We start from the raw sequence: 20,688 nt of genomic DNA on the forward strand, positions 1-20,688 counted from the left end.
TCAAAATATGGCATGGCCTCAGACCTATCTGTGCAGGCTGTACAACAGCGCTTTTCATCTTTGAAATTTCAGTCTTATTGGTTACCTTCATATTTGTTGTGTTGTTAGTTGTCCTGCTTAAAAGCAGTATGTCTAATGACCAGTTGGCAGCATTCATTTCTGCAATTCAATTCCCAACTTTGTCTGTCTGCTATCAAACTGAATGTTCAAGCAGACTATTCAAGCCCATCTTCTGTTGTACAATTTGAAATGGTCCTCCGGGCTCACAGGGCTAATGCGGGCACTGCTGTACCATCCAAAGATGTCTGTTCCTTGATAGCATGCAGGAAACCTGGAGCCTGAGGTGTGGAAAAACTACAGGAGATGTGTAGTTAATGACGTTAATGATGTAAGGATGTGGTATATTCTGTATCATGGTAAAGTACTAGTCAGACTGGCGGAAGATACATTAGGATATGGCCCTCTTAGAAAAAACTGAAATGATTGTTTGTTGTGCTGATTGTTTTTGAAAGGTATTTCAGGGTAGGTTTTTACATCTGAATTAAAGCATCATTATCACTTAAGACTGAAAAGTATTTTCTGCTTTATATTTTTGATGTTTCAAGGAGAAACGGCAAAATATTTTTCCCTTGTGTTTTGTCTTCAGCAAATAACACGTCCCTCACAAGAAGACAAGTCAGACGACAAAAACGAAGAGGACAAATCCGAGAAGTCCGAGAAAAAAGAGGACGAAGAAAAGAAGGACGAGGAAGAGAAAGATGAAAAAGAGGATTCTAGGTGAGTTGTGAATAGTCGTTTGCTCTGGTGTCACCCTAGTTAATTAGGCCCTGCAGGTAAAGCTCCCTTCTTGTCAGTTTTGGGTCCATACACCTTGATAACTCTGGGAAAGGTTTGTTTCTTAAATGTATGAGGTAAATGGATGGTATTTGAAAGCCAAAAAGTAATCATTTCACCCTTGATACTCAACGACCCGGTACCAGTAAAGTTGTCTTTATCAACGGTATTTTTCCACCCTGCTAACAAGAGACATGATTGTAGCTTGTGCGGTTAGTGAACCGGTCCTTCCTGGGCCTAACCCATCAACAGTGAGTGGAATGAACAAAGGAGTGGAGAATTTGCAAAGCTGATAATTAGTCTCATTGAATTGCCCTTTGTGATCATGATGAAAAGAATGCAAATGCAGTTTTGTTTTGTTTTCCTCCCAAGATTTTGGATTGTGTTGTCTTATATTGTCTCATATGATAATGTTTTTCCCTGATATGCATTCAGCAGCTGTGTGGCACCGCTGTTATGTAAACATCTGCCCAAACACAATAAGCTTGCTGTCTGCTTTAAGCAGCCAGAGTCGGGATGAGCAAGAATTGTAAATTAAACAAATTTGCTGTCAAAAGTTTTCATTATGGACATCAGTAATCTCTGCCTATTTCCTTCGAACATGACTTTTCCTGTCATTCTTGTTGTCGGGGGACATGGATCAGACTGTTCAGTACACCTCAGACTGCCATAGTGAGTTTCTGTGCTTAGCAGTGGAACTGACAGGGAGGTCTGCATTAATGTTGAAAAGCACATGTTCTTGAAACATGTAAGAGAAATGCAAATATATTTCTAACTGTCTATTTATTTTAGAATGAATATTAGAATGTCATTTTTGGCCAGCGTTGATAGACCTACATCACAAACATTCCAAAATCTGATCTCTGTTGATAAGGAAACAAAAGGCTGATGATGATCAGGGTAAGCTGAGGTTTGTTGTGTAAAATTAAGGGGGAGAGCAGGTGGATATTTGGTCTCCTGTATGTGAAATTGAAAATGCCTAGCAGGAGTCATTTGATTTAAATCTTGTAGATCATTACATCAAAAACTTAACTTCATGTATTCCATTATTAGACAGGACAACAGGAATTACTGGTGAGACAGGAGAGGCAGAGTAGAAGTACAGGAGAGGGGAGGAGGAGAGGCAAGACCAGTCACAGGCTGTCTGGGTGGACCTTGAAGCATTTTATTAAGTGTTATTCAGCATCTACAAATGTGTGCAAACGTGTCTAAAGCCCTTCACGTGTCAGCAGCAGGCATACTAAAAATCTTCTGCCGGTGCAAAGTAACACTCACACACTCCACTGCTGCTGGAAAAAATCCTCAGGGAATCATTGTAAACATCAGACTAGGTGTAATGTTGGGAAGATTTCATATCCCCAGGCCTTTGTGGAGTGATGCATGTTCATGGTCTGGAGAGGACTTGGACAGGATTGCAGTATTGGTTTTGGCACGTGGCTAACACACAAGAAACCTTGCTAACTTGTTAACAAGTCTGTCCTGCTTGAGTCTGGACAATTCTGATATTCTTTGCTCTCTTGTGTTCAGTCGTGGAGGAAGAGAACTGATTATGAAAATGTCCTGTTATTGCTGAGTCAAAAGTGAATAGATATTTGCTGTACCGCTGGTCTCTAAATCTTTGTTTTCCCCCTCCAAAACCACAGGGACATTGGCAAGGACAAAGACAAGTGTGACGGTGGGGAGGACGAGGACGGAAAGGAGCAAAACACGCCGCGTGGCAGGAAGACTGCCAACAGCCAGGGCCGCCGTAAGGGAAGGATCACAACACGCTCCATGGCCAATGAGGCTGCATCTGTGGCGGCTGAGGAGGCACCTCCCCCTTCCACTGAGTCTGCCTTGCCAGATCCTCCACAGCTCCCTAAACCTGATCCAGCGCAGAAGGCTATAAAGGAGGCTGCAAAACCCCAGACTCCTGTCGCTTCCATGGATACTAATAAAGGTGAATTCTCCTGGGGATGCTCTCTGGAGGCTGTTCAAAAAATGAAAATAAAAACTAAATATCTATCTATCTAAGATAAGATATCTAAGAAGATAAGACTTTATTGATCCCAAACTGGGGAAATGAAGTCATTACAGCCAGCAGGCATTAAAAAAGAAAAAAACAGCAAAAAGAGTGAAATGCAAGATAAAGAGTACACAGAATAGAGAGTAAAAAATCAACTATGTATATGTACTTTATGTACAGATTAAAAAATACTATTTCAAATATTCTTATGAGAAGACTGCCAACACCATATGTTGAAATTGCACCTGAGAAATATTTTTGCATAAAAAGAACATTGAATTGCTAAAGTCTATTTATATGTACAGTATGTACAGTTTCTAAGAATACTGTTGCCAATATGGATAATAAATAGTGTTATTGCACAGTTGAGAAAAACATACAACAAAGTAATGAAAAATTCCACAAGATGTAATACCACTACATTCGCTATCTATCTATATATCTATCTATCTATCAACCGATATAGATTGATATAGAGATATTGACAAACATATAGATAGATTTATTTATTTTTTCAACAATACAGGAGCATACTTACTGACTGACACAAACACCGGGGCGATAGAGTTCACATATAATAAAACCATACAATATTTCATCCAAAAAAAAAAGAGTAATGCTGTTATTATATTTTTTGGTTCGGCACTGAACATGACATCACCATTTTCAAGGTGGTTGTGTCACTTCTTGAACTACTTTTGAAGTCACATTTTGGTGGAGTTACTTAGTTTATGCAAACAACATCAGCACTTTCATTCTCTTACTGCACATATGGAGTCAAGAGTGTTAGCAGTGGCAAATTCATAGATATTAACAGCATAGAATGAACAGCATTTTTTGAAACACTAGGTCTTTGATTCTTACAAAAAAAAAAAATTTCATTTCGAGCTGGTGACCGTGGATCTTGTCAGCTAAAATGATGACACAGATTTATAAGTGTAGCTACCTAATGCTAATGCTTAAACTCATTGAGTCAGCTCAGTAGTCCCTTATCAGGGACTACATTTTGAAACGACAACCCTGTAAAATGGTCTGGTGGTGTGTACTTGATGACTGTGCACATGATAAAATGCTCATGGAGACTAAAGCTACAGCTAGCATAACATCAGCATCCTGACCACTGGTCAATTCATGTAATGTATAGATGTAATGTATTTCAGCGTAGAGCTAGTTCTCTCCATTGCATGGTATTAAAAATAAAAAAAAGATGTAGGCTAATCAAAATATTATTTGTTCTAACATCCCTTAAATTGTTTGGATGCTTACTATGGAAGAGAAAAGTAGTTGGACAAGAAATACAGTGGTTATATTTAGGCTATGCTTTATTTTCAAACCGTGTGCTTGCAAGAGAGAAAGATTTGAGGATATGAGGAATAAGCTGTAAGTCTGGCAAATGTAGTGGTATCTAATGTAAGTTTGGCTGGAGTTGCTGAAGTGTGTACTTCTCCAAAAAAAGAGCAGGTTTGACATGTCCACAAACAATGAATATGTTGGTCCCAAACAGACATCTTCTTGTAACCTGTAACCCCACAAAATAATATAGAAAGCTAATAACAAGCTTGTTGCCCTTTGACATAATGCTTGGTGACTATTGCAGGTAATAAGCTCGTTAGCCAGACATGCTAACATTAAGAGACCGAGTATCACTCTTCTTAGAGAGGCGTTTAGCAAAGTGTCAGTTACCGTCAAGTGACCACAGTGTCCATTCTCTGGAATTCCATTTATCTTCTAAAATGTCACAGTAGGCTAAAAGATATTTTTCTCCCATGAATAATCAGTTGTTTGCACTGAATGGCCTTATGTAAGTGTTCATACTTTTAGCTGTTAGTGTTATGAGCTGGGAAAATGAAATAGCAAGGTTTAGAGACATGTTGCCTCTGCTGGCTTTCTCCTTCTTAAGACTCATGTTTATGGCCTCAAAGTGGACAGTTGGTTGTTTCAGGCGCTCACTCAAGTGTCTCACAGACCCTGACCTGCATGGCATTGCACTCAGGAAGCTGTATGAAGTCTGTCCATCACCATGGCAATATGCTGCTCTGTTAGAGCTGTTGTCATGGCACTCAGTCACTCACTTGTGCCCCGCCACCCTTTGAAATTTGTCACTCGTACAACAGTAGCTCAGGTCTTCAAGTATTCAATCCCTGTGAGTTAAGCTTGTTGTGGCGTTAATCTGCATCGTTAATTCACTGTTTTGTAAGTATGCTGTGCTCCTCTGCCACCTGGTCCTCTGCTGCCTGTTGAGCTCTACCTTTCCACAGTCTAAGTTATGCAAGGTCTGCCCATAATGTGATTAACTAGCAGTCTGCAGTGTGTCCTTCTATCCTCTCAACCCGCTGACCTCCCTGGCCCTGGCTCTGGGTGTATCATGGTTTACGTAGGACTGTGTCAACTGTAATCTCCCATAGCGACTACATCTACTAGACTACGTCTGTTTGCTTGCTCTGTTGTAACCCCTGCAGTTATGGTGCTTCTTAGAAGTAAGTGGACTAGGTGCTAAAGGGTAGCTATCTGTCAGTCTTGCCCAGTTGAAATGGTGCCATGTAAGCTGAGGAAGCTGCTGATTCAGTGGGGGCCAGTGGTAGGGATTTGATCTTATTTGAAGCAATGGCAGTCACTGTGTGTGCATGCATGCATATAGCTCATTAAATGAGATACTATACTGTAGGCAGACACCACGTCTGTTTTCACAGCCCCGAGCTTAATGACCACCCTTGAGGGGCCTGAACTGTCACGGGGAGAGCATGTGAGTTTTGCCACAAGAAAAAGGAAGCCTAGTCCAGTAGACATTTGTTTAACTAAGTGCAACAGACTGTGTGGCCGGGAGACCTTTGATAGGAGCCGTCTAAACAGTGAGAATTGATCTCCTCATCTTCGAGGTTGGTCGGGGGGTGTAGGGGGAGGGGCAAGCCTCCTGTTAATGTCAAGGGTACATCTGCTGCTATATTAGTCCAAATGTTTACAGAGTCTCTGTGGGTGCCATGGAGGAGAGTGGGCTAGAGGTCACCCGGCCCCCTCCACGCTAACCGTGCACTTCTGTGAATTTTGTGGGGGGTGTGGACCTGTGTAGCCAAGCCGTGGCAAGAAGGACGTGTGTGTGTGTGTGTGTGTGTGTGTGTGTGTGTGTGTGTGTGTGTGTGTGTGTGTGTGTGTGTGTGTGTGTGTGTGTGTGTGTGTGTGTGTGTGTGTGTGTGTGTGTGTGTGTGTGTGTGTGTGTGTGTGAGAGAGAGAGAGATTCACAGTGTCACAGTAGAAGAGGTGGGAGGGTTTTGGGCTGGCTGTTCTATCTATCTATTTGTCTCCATCCAAGGCCATTTCCCAAAGAGGGAGGCAGGGCTCTCCACTCCTCCACTGTCTGGCGCTACATCAGCTGACCAAGGCCCTCCCCTTGTGGATTAGAGTGGAGGAGGGCTTGTTCTGATCTGTGGGGAAGGGGAGAGAAAGAGAGATAGGGAGGATAGAGTGAGCATGAGAGTGTGAGCGAAGGAGAGTGAGCTAGAGCGGGAGTGTAAGTGAGGGAGCAGGTCTCGGCAGCCCCTGAATGTAAACAGATTATTAGATTTGTGGCCATGAGAAGGAGACAGCTGAAGATAGGACTGTCACTCTCTGTCTGTGTCCCTCCCTCCGTCTCTCTCTCTACCTCTCTCTTTCTTTCTGTCTGTGCTGATGGGGCTGTGTCTTTTTTCTCTGTGATCTAGCTGGTGCTGGTGAAACCGGAGAAACTTCTCGCTGGACCGAGGAGGAGATGGAGGTCGCCAAAAAAGGTAGTGTTTCATTTCTTTTCTCTCTTGTTTTATCTCTCTGTCCTTCCTCTCGTTCCTCCACTGCTGTTGCGGCTTTGCTTTTTATGATCTTTGCTTTTTTTCCCCCCTCCGCTCTGTCTCTCTTTTCCTCCTCTGATTATCTGATGTTGCTTCACCCTGCCTCTTTCTATCATGCACACAAGAATGAATGTGCACACGCATTTACACAAATAGATAATTGTGCTGCTGCTTTACTGGAAGCTGTCACATACCATTGAAAGGTTTCAGGGATTTTTTTTCTTTTAGCTGCACTGCTCAACTGACTTCTCAGAAGTGATCTGTTAAGGCCATCCGTGAAGCAACAGCGCGTGACAGTTCTGACTTCCTTTAAAGATCTCCATCTATTATTCATATTTAGTAAATTTTTTTATTCTGTTTTTTTAAGTTGCTTTCCTCTTGTTAATTCTTCAATATATCTGTTGCACATATCTGTGCCTGGTTTCAGACTGCATCGCTGCACTCATTAGTCCGGTCATATGCCATCCAGTGTATGCTCTTACGTAGGATTCCCAGAGTGCCAAGACCCATAGACTGGGGGAGTAAATAAAAGGATTAATGTGGAATAATTAAGACTCTCTTGGGTGGATATATGGGATTTGCTCCCCTCTTAACAAAAACTCATTGCTGCTATGATCTCCTCAGGCATTCAGACCTGTATGCTAGATATGTCTGTGGATTAGTGTACCGAAAGGAGGCCTGCACGACCTCTTCTAGTCATATGACAAAGTGGGTTCAGAAATCACTTATATGCTATGCTGCCACACATGGCTGGTCATGCAAGCACATTGATTGTCATTGTTGTAACCTGTTGATCTGCATAAGCCTCTGTGTTAACACTAGGCTAACACTTCCCAGGTCTGGTAATTAAATGAGAAGTTTTCATGGAGGAAAAAGGAACTCAAAGAGAGAAATAGAAAAGAACAGTTCTTTGTTGTAGTCAGTGTAATCTCATACCCACAGTTAAATCAAGCTGTTATGAATCAGCAGTTCTTCATTAATTTGGCCACTAAAATTATGTGATTGAAGCAAGTCAAAAATATAATGGATCAGAGTCCATCTTCCCTTGCAAACAGATATGTGATCAGACAGGATCTTGTCATATCAAGCTCAAATATTACAGTCCAATACTGTCATTTTAGATGTTGCTGATCATTGTTGAAGTTAGAGATATTGGGGCTTCAGACAAAGACACTTGTCGCAAGTACATTATTTTGACAAAATAAGTAGAACACATTACAACAGATACAACAGCACCAAAAATAGCTGTACTCAAATTACCATTGAAATTAATCACCTCCTTTCTTTCAACTTCAGCAGAAATTGAACATAATAAGCTTCACAAACATGGCCTTTTATTTCCAGGCTGTCACACTGCATTATCTTGAGAGTTATTTCTCATAACATTTGAAGTAGTTATAATCGTCATTCCAAGTATCTACCAAAAATACGATACTAACACCTTCTTAGCTTTGTCAAGGTGGTTTGTACAATATGAATAGGTAGATTATTGCCATGGCAATGCTATAATACTGTTTAAGTTTTATGCTGTTCAAGCAGTCTTGTTAGGGCCGGCGGCATTGAAGTAAAATATTTCATATTTCACTTGATCATTTCTATCTCATTCTGCTTTGACGCGACAAATGCGACTGTCAAGACATTTGATTGAACAGCCAATTGTAAACGTGTCAGATATTAAGTAAAGGTCCGAGTACCACAACTTGCAAGAAATATCTCTTGTTGAATGTGCCGTGTGCAATGCTGAGCTATGCTATGAAACATTTGGCAGCACACTTAAAAATGTAGCTTCTTGATAGTTCTTCCAGCTGACAGTGATTGTTATGTGCAAGAGTGTTTTATGCATATTTTTATGACTGCTAAATGAAGTTGCCATAGTTGTCAAAACATGGGAGATCTAGCAGAGTAAGTAGCTTAATTTTTGTATAGGCCTAATTAGTATGCATGTCTGTAGGTGTATATTGTATATTACAAAATACATCAATGCATCAAATAAATACATCTTCTCCCTGTCATTTTTTGATTGAAAGTTTAAGAAACTCTAAATTAGATATGATATGATTCACTCTGAGCTACAACAACGCTGCATATTCAAGACTTCACTGAAACTTTAATATCATCTGCAAAGTCTTTCCTGATCCTCTTTGACTGCCAGCATATAGTGGTGAGATCTTCCATTCTCTCCCGTCAGTATGATCAGGTGTCTGCTGTGAGTGCTTCGTCTGGAAGGTCTCCCACTGAGGAATCGCTGAACACTACCAGTTTCAGGGAGCTTTCATTTTTTTAAGTGCTAAAACCTCAAGGTCACGTCTCCTGATTTCAGTTTTCTGATAAGTTTGTTTGCCCATTGCAGGGTCTGAGGAGTAGCATACTTTGTCCTGGATGGATACGTCACACATAATGCTGGGTCTACTCTGCCTTGCCACCCACAAAACTTGGCTAGTCTTCAATTTTTGCATTTCAGTTTCAGTGTTTGTTAAAGGACCCCCCTTGCTGTGTTGTTCTTGCTGGTGGGGTCTACAGGAATGGGTTGCACATTCTGTATGTACATATGTTATTGTACCTCTATCTCATCCTCCCAAGAGTGAACCTCTGTTCCATTGTAGCTGTTCTGTCCTTCACGATCCGCTTGAATAGCAAAATTATTACAATTAATTCCAAAATAATTGTTATTTTTATCAGCCTATATCAGTGTCAACAGTCTCTTAAAAACATGTAAAATCCATTGTGATAACTAGATTAGATTAGATTCAACTTAATTGTCATCGTCACAGTGCAACACAGACGACAAAATGCAGTTTAGCATCTAACCACAACTGCAAATAGACATAATATCCAAAAATTGAAATACATGCAAGTAGCGCAATTGGCATGAGGTTAGGGATGTCCCGATCATGTTTTTTTGCCCCCGAGTCCGAGTCATTTGATTTTGACTATCTGCCGATACAGAGTCCCGATCCGATACATGGATGTCCCTTATTTTATTTTATTTTTTTTACCAAAGGCTCTTATATTAACATGTAACACTTATGCTCAATTTTGCATGCATGCAGTGCAGTGTATTGTAGACTTCTGTGAGGTAGCTTGAATTACAGTCTCAAGTCAGAACAGAACACAGAAATAAAATAAAATTTTCTTCACATTAGGAATAGTGCAACATTACATAAGGGATAATGCCCAACGAGGTGTCCATTATCAGAAATTAAGGTCCTCTACTGTCTTGCGTTGGGATAAATAAACTGTGAAAAACGTATGTTCTGAGTTTCTGTTGCCACGGTTACCAACTAGCGTTTGAGCCAGCGCAATAATTTAGAACAATCAGGCTATTTGACTGGAACTTTTTTATAGGTGTCCACAACACTTTTTAACAGACACCCTGCAGCCAATCAGAATTGAGTATTCACCCAGACCATGGTATAAAGACTCAGTAGTCTAGTATTAAAACAAATAGCTGCTTAACTTAAAATAGGCATCAAAATATCATATGCAAACAAATGAGCAAATAAAAGTGACTGTTATCAAGTAGCCTAAGGCCAGGATTGTGCGTTTTGGAACTGCACTCCTAACTCGTATTCTCAGTGCAGTGTATTGTAAACTGCAGTGCAGTGTATTGAGGTGTTGTATCAAGTTTGTGGTGTTAAAAGCAGCTTTGTCCTTCCCACCTCTTGAGATCCCGAGCTTTAAAACAAACTGCTCCGTACTGCTGTCTTCCGCGCATGTGCTGTTCAGTGGCGTCTGTCACAGACACAGACCCGGCCTGTAAATGTTGGTAGTTAACAAATACTATTTTATTCTCATTTATTTTTAATCACTATCCCATATATTGTAAATGTGATTAAAAATAACAATAAATATACAAATGTATATATATTATTTATCCAATACCTGATCGGGACATAACGTCCGATCCGATCGAGTCTGCAGTCACGCGATTGGCCCCGATTTCCGATTACGTGATCTGATCGGGACAACCCTACATGAGGTATAAACAGTTGGTGCAGGTTGTGCAAGTAATTTCTATGAAACCATAAAACATTTGCAACAGGGTATGTAAATAATAATAATAATAATAATAAATGCTTAACTATAAAATGCTCTAAGATCTCTGCCAAGGAGGTAGTCAGTGCTCAATGCAAAACCAAACCCACAGTTCAATGACCAATGAATGAGTCCTTATCTAAGCAATGAACTCCCCTTCAGGATCCCAGGAAACAAACAGAAATGCTCAGTTTTGAGACTCAATACAACAGTTGCCTTAGATAGATAGATAAGTTAGATAGATAGATAGATAGATAGATAGATAGATAGATAGATAGATAGATAGATAGATAGATAGATAGATAGATAGATAGATAGATAGATAGATAAGATAAGTTTCTGCGTGCCGGAAGGAAAGCTTTGGCGGGATGGATTGGCCCATTGGCCACCAGGTGACCATCACTGATGGGCTAGGTCCAGACCTCCAGACTTTGAGAAGCCCTGCCATAAACAAATTCTTCCATCTTCCGTAGAGTTTCTTTGCTCTGAGCTTCTTGAGAGGATGGATGTAGACATTTTGAGTTAACTCTTTACCTTGTGTAAAGGCTGCTTAAATGTTTGTGGAGTTCTGCCTCCATTTCTTTTGACAATGAATGATAAGAGGTCCAGGAGGAGACTCTGAGGCACATACAAGTGACTTTTTTGGTACCTTCAGAGTGTGTCCATCCAATTGCTGAGTTCAGCATGTGTGGCAAGCATGAAGCCATCATCATTCACAATCAGTATGTCATCTTCATGACAGTCAGCACATAACTTGGCAAAGACCATTTGAAGATCGTCTAGGTGTCTTCGGTCAATTTACCCCTTTGTGCCGGGAATTTCCTCAGGCTCAGTGTCCTGCAAATTTCACCTTGTTTTTTTAGTGTTCCATTGGCCTTTCTTGCTCGGCTGAGGATTTTTCCAGTGTGTGCTTGGTCACTTCCTATCTGTGTATGGACCCACTCGTTTTCACAAGTAGTGATCGAGTGTGTCTGTGATGCATGAGACTGACCATGATTACCCCCTCCAAGCTATACTGTCGTGCCAGGGGGCCACTTTCACCCTTTCAATTAAGGGATTCATCATTTGTTGGCATTGTTTTCTTGCTTTCATTTTCAGTTAAGTAGTTACTTTCACTGATCCCAGATTCTGGTAACATGGTATTATTTTCAGCCCTCCCCAACTGATTGTCCAATTCTTCCAGTACGTCTTGTGGGCCATCTACCTTTCAACACCTACAGTGATGTTTGCGAATGTAGGTGGCCCCATGCCTCACAAATATCATCACACCATTTTGGCTGATGATCACACCTGGACCTTCCTGCTCTATATAATCCATGACTTGAAGTAGACTCTGTGTAGGCTCTTCAGATCCTCTCAGAGTATTTAGTCTCTGTAAATGCTCTGTGTTGTGCTTAGTGATCCAGATATTCATGCTGATACCCTCTGGAGTTGGTGGCTTATCAGTCAGAGCTGAAGGCAGCCTTTGGTTGTGCCCAAAAACCATCTGGTGGGGTCTATCATGGCTGGAATACTCACTTTCTCTGTAGAATGAATAACTTTCCCATTGCCAGACTTGAATGATCTTCCACTTTTATGTCTCGCATGTTTAGTAAGTCACTGTGTGTTCGTCCACTGACAAAATGATCAAGCCATTTTTCTCCACACGCCATTCTTGTATAAGCTCTCACAGCCCAATCCTAAAGACTCCACTGTGTAGATCTTTGTGTCAGTGATTCTTTTGACAGTAGTCAGAGTCATGTTGCATTCTTAACACCTGTCAGTATCTCTTCTTATATCAATTTTGTATGTTCATTTGCTATGCCCAGTGACCTGTGCTAGGGTTGGCCAAAATTTTCCAACGAGCCACTTTCATTCTTGGATTCGTGCCCTGAACAGTCGATTACTTACCAGTAAATGTAGTGTAGTAGGCAGGGTCAACAGAACCCCCATTCACTTGCAGTTCACCAGCGCTCTCCTGTGGCGAATTTTTACCAAAGATTATCTTCAAGGCTTTATGTTCACAAAAGAGAGGCTTGGACAAGGAGTCAGCGCCAGTTGTTTGTCTTTAACAGTAAGTCGTGCAGTATCTAGTAGCTTGAAAGCTAACATAGCATCTGAATTTTCCATTTTGAAGTCACATGTTCTGTTGTACTGATATTCACATTTTACAATTTAATCCACCATCGTTTTGCCATTTTATCTATTGATTCAGTCAAACTCTGTGTTCGCCTTGTACTGGACATCCTTTTCCTTTTTCAAAAACACAGAGTCCGTCAGAAGTGTAGTCATTCCATTATCATTGTTCAAGTCCACTCCAGCAATTTCCGGTACACTGTCCTTCGCTCTCCTTGTTAGCAATAGCTTCCTTTTCCAGGTTGGTAACAGTCCTCTAAATTTCAGTCTCATCTTCCGTCTTTCGTAGGACTTCCTCTTGTCATGTCTTCCTTCCTCTTGTCTTCTGCTTGGGGAAACTTGGTAATTGCCAGCGGCCATCCTATGCTACCAATGTTAAATCAGTAAATAAAACAATTATGCATATTATGACTTAACTGAAAGCCAACAGCAGTAACTCCAGCCACATCCACTTTCACAGACCAATAGAACTCCTCCTTCACACATGCACAGTGGGTAAAATAACACTTAACATCAACACTCCCAACCACCTCATTCCCTCATTTAAGCTGTCATAGGACTTTGCTTTTAGCTCGATGGTGACTTTGTCAAGCTGACAGTATTCCTTATCTCAGGGCTGGGAGGGAGGGAGGGAGGGAGGGAGGGAGGGAGGGAGGGGAGGGAGGGGAGGGAGGGGAGGTTACAGGGGCTACAGAATTTAGAGAAGAGACCTCCTAATGTTAAAGGTAAATGCAGTCTTCCAGTTCACTGCAGCTTGGCAGAGTAGTTTCAAAGTTTAGTGAGACTGTCAAAGCTGATTGTGTGTTCAACTGAGTGTTGATCAGGTTTGACCAACAGCAAACCGTAGAAACAATGAGTCCATTGTCATTTTGCAGTAATACCAAAAGTTTGCCATCAGCTATAATTACAACTGCAGGTGCAGCCTTTCATTCTTAAGAGAGACTATAAAGAATTCATTAACATCAGCTTCTGGAATCATTGTTATGTCACTGATACACCATGAAGCAGTCACTGGACATTTTAGCAGTGTTACATATCTGTGTCAAATCAGGCTTTGATACGCCACTCTGCTGTTCCTTTACAGTGCTTTAGGCTTTATTACTGTATTTGGTCTAATATAGCATTAGCTTGTATTATCAGACATGACAAGTGATTTCAGCCATATTACTTCATATTGTGTTCAATTGTCTCTCTTTGTCTTGCACCAGGGCTGGTTGAGCATGGGCGAAACTGGACGGCAATTGCCAAAATGGTGGGCACCAAAAGCGAGGCACAGTGCAAGAACTTCTATTTCAATTACAAGAGACGTCACAACCTGGACAACCTGCTACAGCAGCACAAGCAGGTAAGCTTTTTGCTGTCTGCTTTCTGTGGCGATCTGTCATTGAACTGTTGTAACTGTAGAAATGCAAAATGCTTCTTTTTGTTTCCCAGGACACACGGCGGGCTCGTGCTGATAGGTCTCAAGGTGAAGGTCTAGCCACAGCATCACCCGATGATGATGATGAGGACAACGCAGATGACAGTGAAGGTTAGAGAGATGGAAGATAGGAAGCATGTGGTCATCATTAGTGTGTCCGAACACACTTGTTTTGGAATTTTCTTCCTGTTATCTGAGGTCAGGCAAGTCCTAAGTCCTAAGGCAACCTGTGTGAAAGATGCATAGCAGACTAATAGATTTTTTTGTTTCCAGTGTTTGTCCTTGCCTGTAATTTTTGGAGCTTCATGCCTGATGTTAAGTAAAGAGGATATGGAGAGAAAGAATGTAATGATAAGCACGGTGCAAAGCCGGGAAGCCTGATCCAAAATGCCCTCTGAATGTCATGTAAGGATTTCATTTGAGTTGATGGCAATGTGCTTGCTCTCTACTGACTGTAGTTTTAATGAGACAGAGAAAAAAAGGATCAAATGAAAAAAAGCAAGGGTGAGAGGTAGGGATAAAAGATACGAACTAATTCTGACTACATGGGCGCCTGTTGCATAACAGTTCTTGGCTTTGAAGACTCAACAAAGCCTGCTCTTTGAACACGAAGTGCTGGTCCACTTGTTTGATCCGGCAAGTCTGCCTGTCTGTCTGCCCGCCTCCCTCCTCTCCAGAAGTCATTATCTCTGCTGGCATTACATAGTGAAGACAGCCCACTATGAAAAAGATACCATGCTATGTAAAGAAACTGACAATTAGCAGAGAATAGTACTAGTTTATAAAATCAACGCTGTGTTTTTTGTTGTTGTTTTTTTTATACAGAAACGGGACACTGTCTTTTTTGTTGGAAAATTGTCAGACTTACATATAATTTAAACAGTCTCCTGATTACAAGATAGCAGTGGCGACAGTGGGAGGTCACAAGGTCTTCTCTCATGTTTATTTGACTTTGTCTCCATCCCATGGAAACCCAAACTGCTCCTTCGAGGTCTTGGTGATCTGCAGCCTGTGGAGCTCCCTTTATGCAAATCAGACAGAAGAGCAGTAGAGGAGAGCAGAGGAGGCATTAGTGCAGCTCTATTTAAGTGCACTTATACACAGTGTAGTGTTTGTCATTTGGGTTGTAATGTTTATTCTCTGATTTTGGTTTGATACATAAAATGCATTTGTTAATTGTTTTTGCATGGACATACCATCTGGACCACTATTACCATAGCAACAACTGCAGCGGTAGACAATATGCAAACCAAGCGGGCAGGCAGATTTTTTTAAATACGCAGTTTCTGTTGTAAGAATGTGTATTTTTCAGACATGAATTGATGTTTATAGCATTTACAAACTGCAGTTTGTTCAGTGTCTTTTATGTCATGTCATGTTTTGAGTGGCTTTTGTGTTGTATCTTTAAGTCCTTTTCATAAGCAAATTTTAATGGTATAAAGCGAGATCATTAAATTAAGTTTATATACAGAAGGAACTAACAACAGCTCCTTGTGCCAAAGCAAAATGTGACAATGGATAAATTGCAGATGGGTAGGAAAGAAATGTGTGAGGCATAAAGTGGAGGTAACCTTTTTTTAGATTGTGTGTGTTTCCAGTTTTTGCTGTCTCTTGCGTTGATGTTTGTTTCACATTCATGATACACTTGGTCTTCCAAGAAAAGCTTTTCATGCTAAATAGGGAGACTTATTTTGTGACAGGTCTACATTTATTTATACTACTTTTATTTCTAACTGGAATTAAAAATTTGCTGAAAAGTCTTGTGAGTTTCAGAGAATTTCATGCATTGTTTAATATGCACTTTTTCACCAATACTAATTAATTAATACTTGTCATGCTTCCTCAGGCGGTGACAACAGCTCTGATACAGAGAGTGCCCCCTCCCCCTCTCAGGCTGACTCCTCAAAGTCTGGTGACTCCAAGAGGGCAGACAGCACTGCGGGAGATGCTCACTGCTCTGACCAGGACAAAGGTCAGGCCAGCAATGGAAAGGCCCAGGAGCCGTCATATGGGGAACTCTGTGTCAAGGAAGAGAAAAGCCCAGAGAGCGAGACTGGCTCTCAGGATGCTAGGGTGGCCTCCTATGCAGGCTCGTTGCATCCCAAAACTGAACCTCAGGATGTGGACATGAAGACTGGCGAAGTTCAGGTCAAAATGGAGCCTGAGATCAAGGAGAGAGGAGAAAAGGGAGATCATGGCGAGAGGGAGCTCCATTCAGATAATGACTCCAGCGCCACCTGCAGTGCTGATGAGGACGTGGAAGCCGAGCCTGAAAGAATGTGAGTTTTCATCATTATCCTCATGTTCTCATGTTGTGTGTACATGACTATGGTTTACAAGAGCAGGTTTGTGACATATAGTGTGACATATACATTTTGCTTTGCGCCTCTGCAGAATGTTCTCCATGGAAAAGCCTTCATTGCTTAGCCCTCCGGGCTCGGTGCTGGTGTCCTCGCCCAAGCAAACCCAACTTAACATCCAGCAGCTGCAGCAGCGGGCAGCTGCCATCCCACCTATGGTTAGTCACAGTTTCAGGTTGATCCATTTAGGCTTGCACAGAGGAAGGTTCAAAGCGTGCCCACACATTTCCAGAGTCACTCATTATGAGCAGTGTGATAAGATGCTCATGCTGTTAGCCATTTAATTTTTATGTACCCAACTGTTCCATTATGTGCTAGCATTATCTACTGTTTTCTGCTGTATAAATCTGGATCCTTTATCTACCAAGGTCTTCATTTCATGCAGGGAATGCATTTTTCATTTTGTGTTTGTTCAGTGGTCTATGCACACTGCTTCGGTACTCCAATCAATATCTCAAGCAGTTTGTAACTGGCATTCATCTGGACATTTTCTCTCCTTAATTTATCTAGGTACCTGGTCCTTTTGGCCCTGGTGGTGTACCCATCAGTGGATTTGCCATGTTGCAACACCAGATCAAAGCAGTGCATGAGTGGGCACACCAAGAGGAGAAACAGAGGCAGGATCAGGGAGACCTGGAGCGCAGACCCCCCTTCAACACACGCAGCCCCACCACACTAGACCGAGATGGTAAGAGAACAAAAACTATCCTCATTCTGTCTTCATCTCTCCTCCTTCTTGTTCATCGCTCTGTCAGCCTTGTTCCCTGTCGCTACTAGCTATTTTTAGCTGATGCATTTTTTAGGCCCCATTCATTTTTGTGCACTTTCAAAGAAGGAACTCTTTGAGGTTGATCTGGACTGTCGTAACCTGGTTCAGCCTGAGTCAACACAAAGAAGTTAGTTGACTCTGCAAAGTTGGAGCTGAAGTCTGCATTGATGCTCCTCTTGAAATGTCTTTGGATGAAGAAAAGGCACTGTGGTGTCTGTTTGTTTGTTTGTTTGTGTGTTTGTTTTTTCTTTTTTTGGAAGTTGAATGACTGGAGCATGGCAGAGTCAGACACTTGCTGCATCTGGGCAGTCAGATGTAGTTTCAGAAGGGAGAGCAGCAAAGTCACTAGGCAGCCTGCATCACGGCTTGATTTTTGCACAGCTTTTAGCACCTTTTAGTTGGACTGCTGTTGAAGAGTGGAGCAGCTGTCAGTAAGCTGCTGAGCTTTGACACCAAGATGTTTATTACATAGGCTTCAGCGGGTGTGTGTCCGGGTGGCGGCTTGAGTTGTACAGACCTTTTCATTCTAGGTCAACTCAATGCTCACTGGCGTTGAGTTCTTGTTTTAATAGTGGTTGTCTTCCCTTTGTCCTTATGCCTGTGTACTGCAGGTAAGCCCTTACCCTACATGCCTTATGACATGAAGCTGGCTGTGGACCAGGAGGCCCACTCTGGTCGGCCAGGCTCTCCCTACAGACTCTCCCCCAGGGAGCTGAGCAAGGCCTCACCCCAGCCTGACCCCAACGCCCCCACTGTCTCCCGCTACAGTGTGCCACCAGGTAAAAGCACACATCTTCACCTCCTCCTCCCCTCCCCTCCCTTCCCTTGCTGATACAAACTAGCCTTGCCTGACTCTTATTGAGTCTTTTGGGTTTGACAATGGGGGCACTTAAATTGACTGTTGGCAAGAGACTGTTATGTAGTTTGGACTGAAATGCAATAGACTTAATGTTTGAGCCACTCTGTATTTCATTTTGACATGTTTTGATATCTATATTTTATTCTAGTACAGGCTGGTTTGATGGCCTGTCTTCTGCATATAAAATTGTTTGTCCTTATTTGAAGTTAAAGTTGGAGCAGAGGAGGACTGATGTGGACCTTTTAATCCTGTTGTGCGTCTGGGTTTGGCAGTGTCTTAGAGCACTTGTGCATTAGATAAGGTTGGATTTCTTCTTGTCCAAAGGTATATGTACTCACAGTATATGTACTCACATTTGGTTACAGTATACTGTGTACTGGATATATTTACTCAATGTTTAGCTGACACGAGAAATGCTTTTTGAAACCTATGCCTGAGTTTCTCTCAAGGAATATTAAATCCTTAAAACTGGTAAAGTTAGAAATGTTTTTCCAATTGTTTTATTCTTAGAATGTGCTGTTTTCTGGAAAGTCCTCTTATTTAAAGCTGTGCAGTGGTCTGATCCCTGCATGAGGGAGAATGCACTGGGCCCTACAGTAGAGGTCAAACAAGCACGAGCCAGCTGTTTCCGGTATAATCACATGCTAGAGAGTCAGACCAGTCGATACAACAACAAAAAAATATCACAGTATTTAATGAGAGTGTGGCCAGTTTGAAGAGTATCTTGATAATGACTGAAACCTGAAGAAACCAGGGGGTCATTACTTAAGAATATTGTAGAATAGTGAAATATTCTGAAGTATTCTAAAGACAGAAGTTTGTTGTTGTAATGATCAGAGATATGATCAAAAATAAAGAATGTTAAGCAGCTCATGTGATGGCTCACTGCAGCTCACAGTAGAGCATACATGGCGAGGAATACCCTTCTCTTTTATGTGAATGTGATTTTTACTGTATAGAAGGAACAGTACTCACACTATTGTACCCTATATTTCCATGTATTTGACATTGGTGCCAGGACACCCTGGTAAACTGTTACGTTTCTGCATTTTCACTTTCATTCACTATATGTTTATATAGATTGGAATTGTACATCAGTTGAAATCCACAATGAAACGTCTTTCATGCATGTATAGTGAGTGTCTGCCCCTGGCTTATCAGTCTTTACGCTCCTGAACAGGACCTGTTAGTGCTGTTGTGATGCTGAATCAACCTAAGATTGTGCAAGCAGGATAATTTTCAGATATTTGCAAGAATCTTGTCGTAATACTTGAGCAAAGTAATATGTAATGGGGCAGAAGTAGGATCAAAACTATAGATGAACACATTTTATGTTGATCCTGCCTACAGACTTTCATTTCTCATTATTTCATTGACCTACAATCATTTACTGTAATTACAGCATTATGGTTTGAGGATAATAGCAAAGGCTTGCTTTAGGAAGGCAAAGGGGTGCAGTCCCCAAAATGATGGTGTCCGGCAAACATTCCTTTTGAAAATGTCTGCTGCTGTTGAAGTGGAAATGGCATTTAGATTTTTAATATAAAGTTTTTCTTATTTGTCATTTGGGAGCAAACATATTTCTCATGTCCTGACAAATTAGGTTGTTGTACCTGATGTTGAACTGATGGCAGCATTAATGTTAATGTTTGACATGCAGTCGCCCTGCAACAGGGATTTATAAACTCGTCATAGAGTGGCTTGTTTTCTTGACTGTCCCTGTATGAGCCAGCAGGATGATGACGTGCATGCCTGTTGGAGGAACTCTCTCACAGCCAATTTCCATTTTGGATTTTGCGTAGTGCAGAACATGAGGGGCACTCCCTGCACAGAGGTTATTCCTGGTCTTGTGTGGGTGCATTTGTGTGTTAGGATCCATTTTGTCTACTCGGCTCCCAGGAGAGAGACAGCAGACATGGGCCAAGGTTACCTCAAGCTGAGGACAGGCTGTTACATGAGGTCATCAGTGCTTCCTTCTCCACTCACTGGATTCTCTCAGGATGAATGGGATATTTTATCGTGCAGTCTTTGATGGGAAATTAAGCTTAATGGAATCCTTATACTGGATGGATTGAAGTTCTGGTGTCTGGCAGGCGGAAGACATTGAGAGGACATGTCTAAGTTACTGTGTGAGCTGATAGTTGGTTTGTGATTTTTATGTGAAGAAAGTTTTTAGTCCTTTGCTGTTCAGGTAGATGTTTAATCCTCAGTTGTTCTTCTGGTAATCAATCGTGTCTTTCTATTCTTTTTTTATTCCCCCATATTCCCAACAGTCCTCCACCCTGCCCCCAACCAGCTAGTCCAGAGTATGCCCGATGGAGTCCGCGTGACGTTCAGCAGACCCAGTCGACCTCCCAACATTCCCTCTCCTCCTCCACTCATTCCAACCACCAAGCCCACGGACAAGCCCTCCTTCATCCAAGGCGGCTCCATCTCCCAGGTAAGGCACCCGGGGGCTGATAGCAAAGGTTTG

General features: G+C 41.7%; 1 protein-coding gene across 1 annotated transcript in view; it reads left to right on the top strand.

The window, feature by feature from the left end:
• Positions 1 to 20,688, top strand: part of ncor1 (nuclear receptor corepressor 1) — a 60,368-nt gene that overhangs the window by 24,549 nt on the left and 15,131 nt on the right. The window contains exons 15-24 of the mRNA XM_070983790.1: positions 647 to 777; positions 2,478 to 2,773; positions 6,535 to 6,600; positions 14,016 to 14,152; positions 14,242 to 14,338; positions 16,074 to 16,506; positions 16,622 to 16,745; positions 17,098 to 17,275; positions 17,968 to 18,135; positions 20,489 to 20,655. Of these exons, the coding sequence (XP_070839891.1) occupies positions 647 to 777; positions 2,478 to 2,773; positions 6,535 to 6,600; positions 14,016 to 14,152; positions 14,242 to 14,338; positions 16,074 to 16,506; positions 16,622 to 16,745; positions 17,098 to 17,275; positions 17,968 to 18,135; positions 20,489 to 20,655 (1,797 nt within the window). The remainder of the gene's footprint in view (positions 1 to 646; positions 778 to 2,477; positions 2,774 to 6,534; positions 6,601 to 14,015; positions 14,153 to 14,241; positions 14,339 to 16,073; positions 16,507 to 16,621; positions 16,746 to 17,097; positions 17,276 to 17,967; positions 18,136 to 20,488; positions 20,656 to 20,688) is intronic.

This window comes from Chaetodon trifascialis, chromosome 16 (assembly GCF_039877785.1).
Source record: "Chaetodon trifascialis isolate fChaTrf1 chromosome 16, fChaTrf1.hap1, whole genome shotgun sequence".
Lineage (NCBI taxonomy): Eukaryota > Metazoa > Chordata > Actinopteri > Chaetodontiformes > Chaetodontidae > Chaetodon > Chaetodon trifascialis.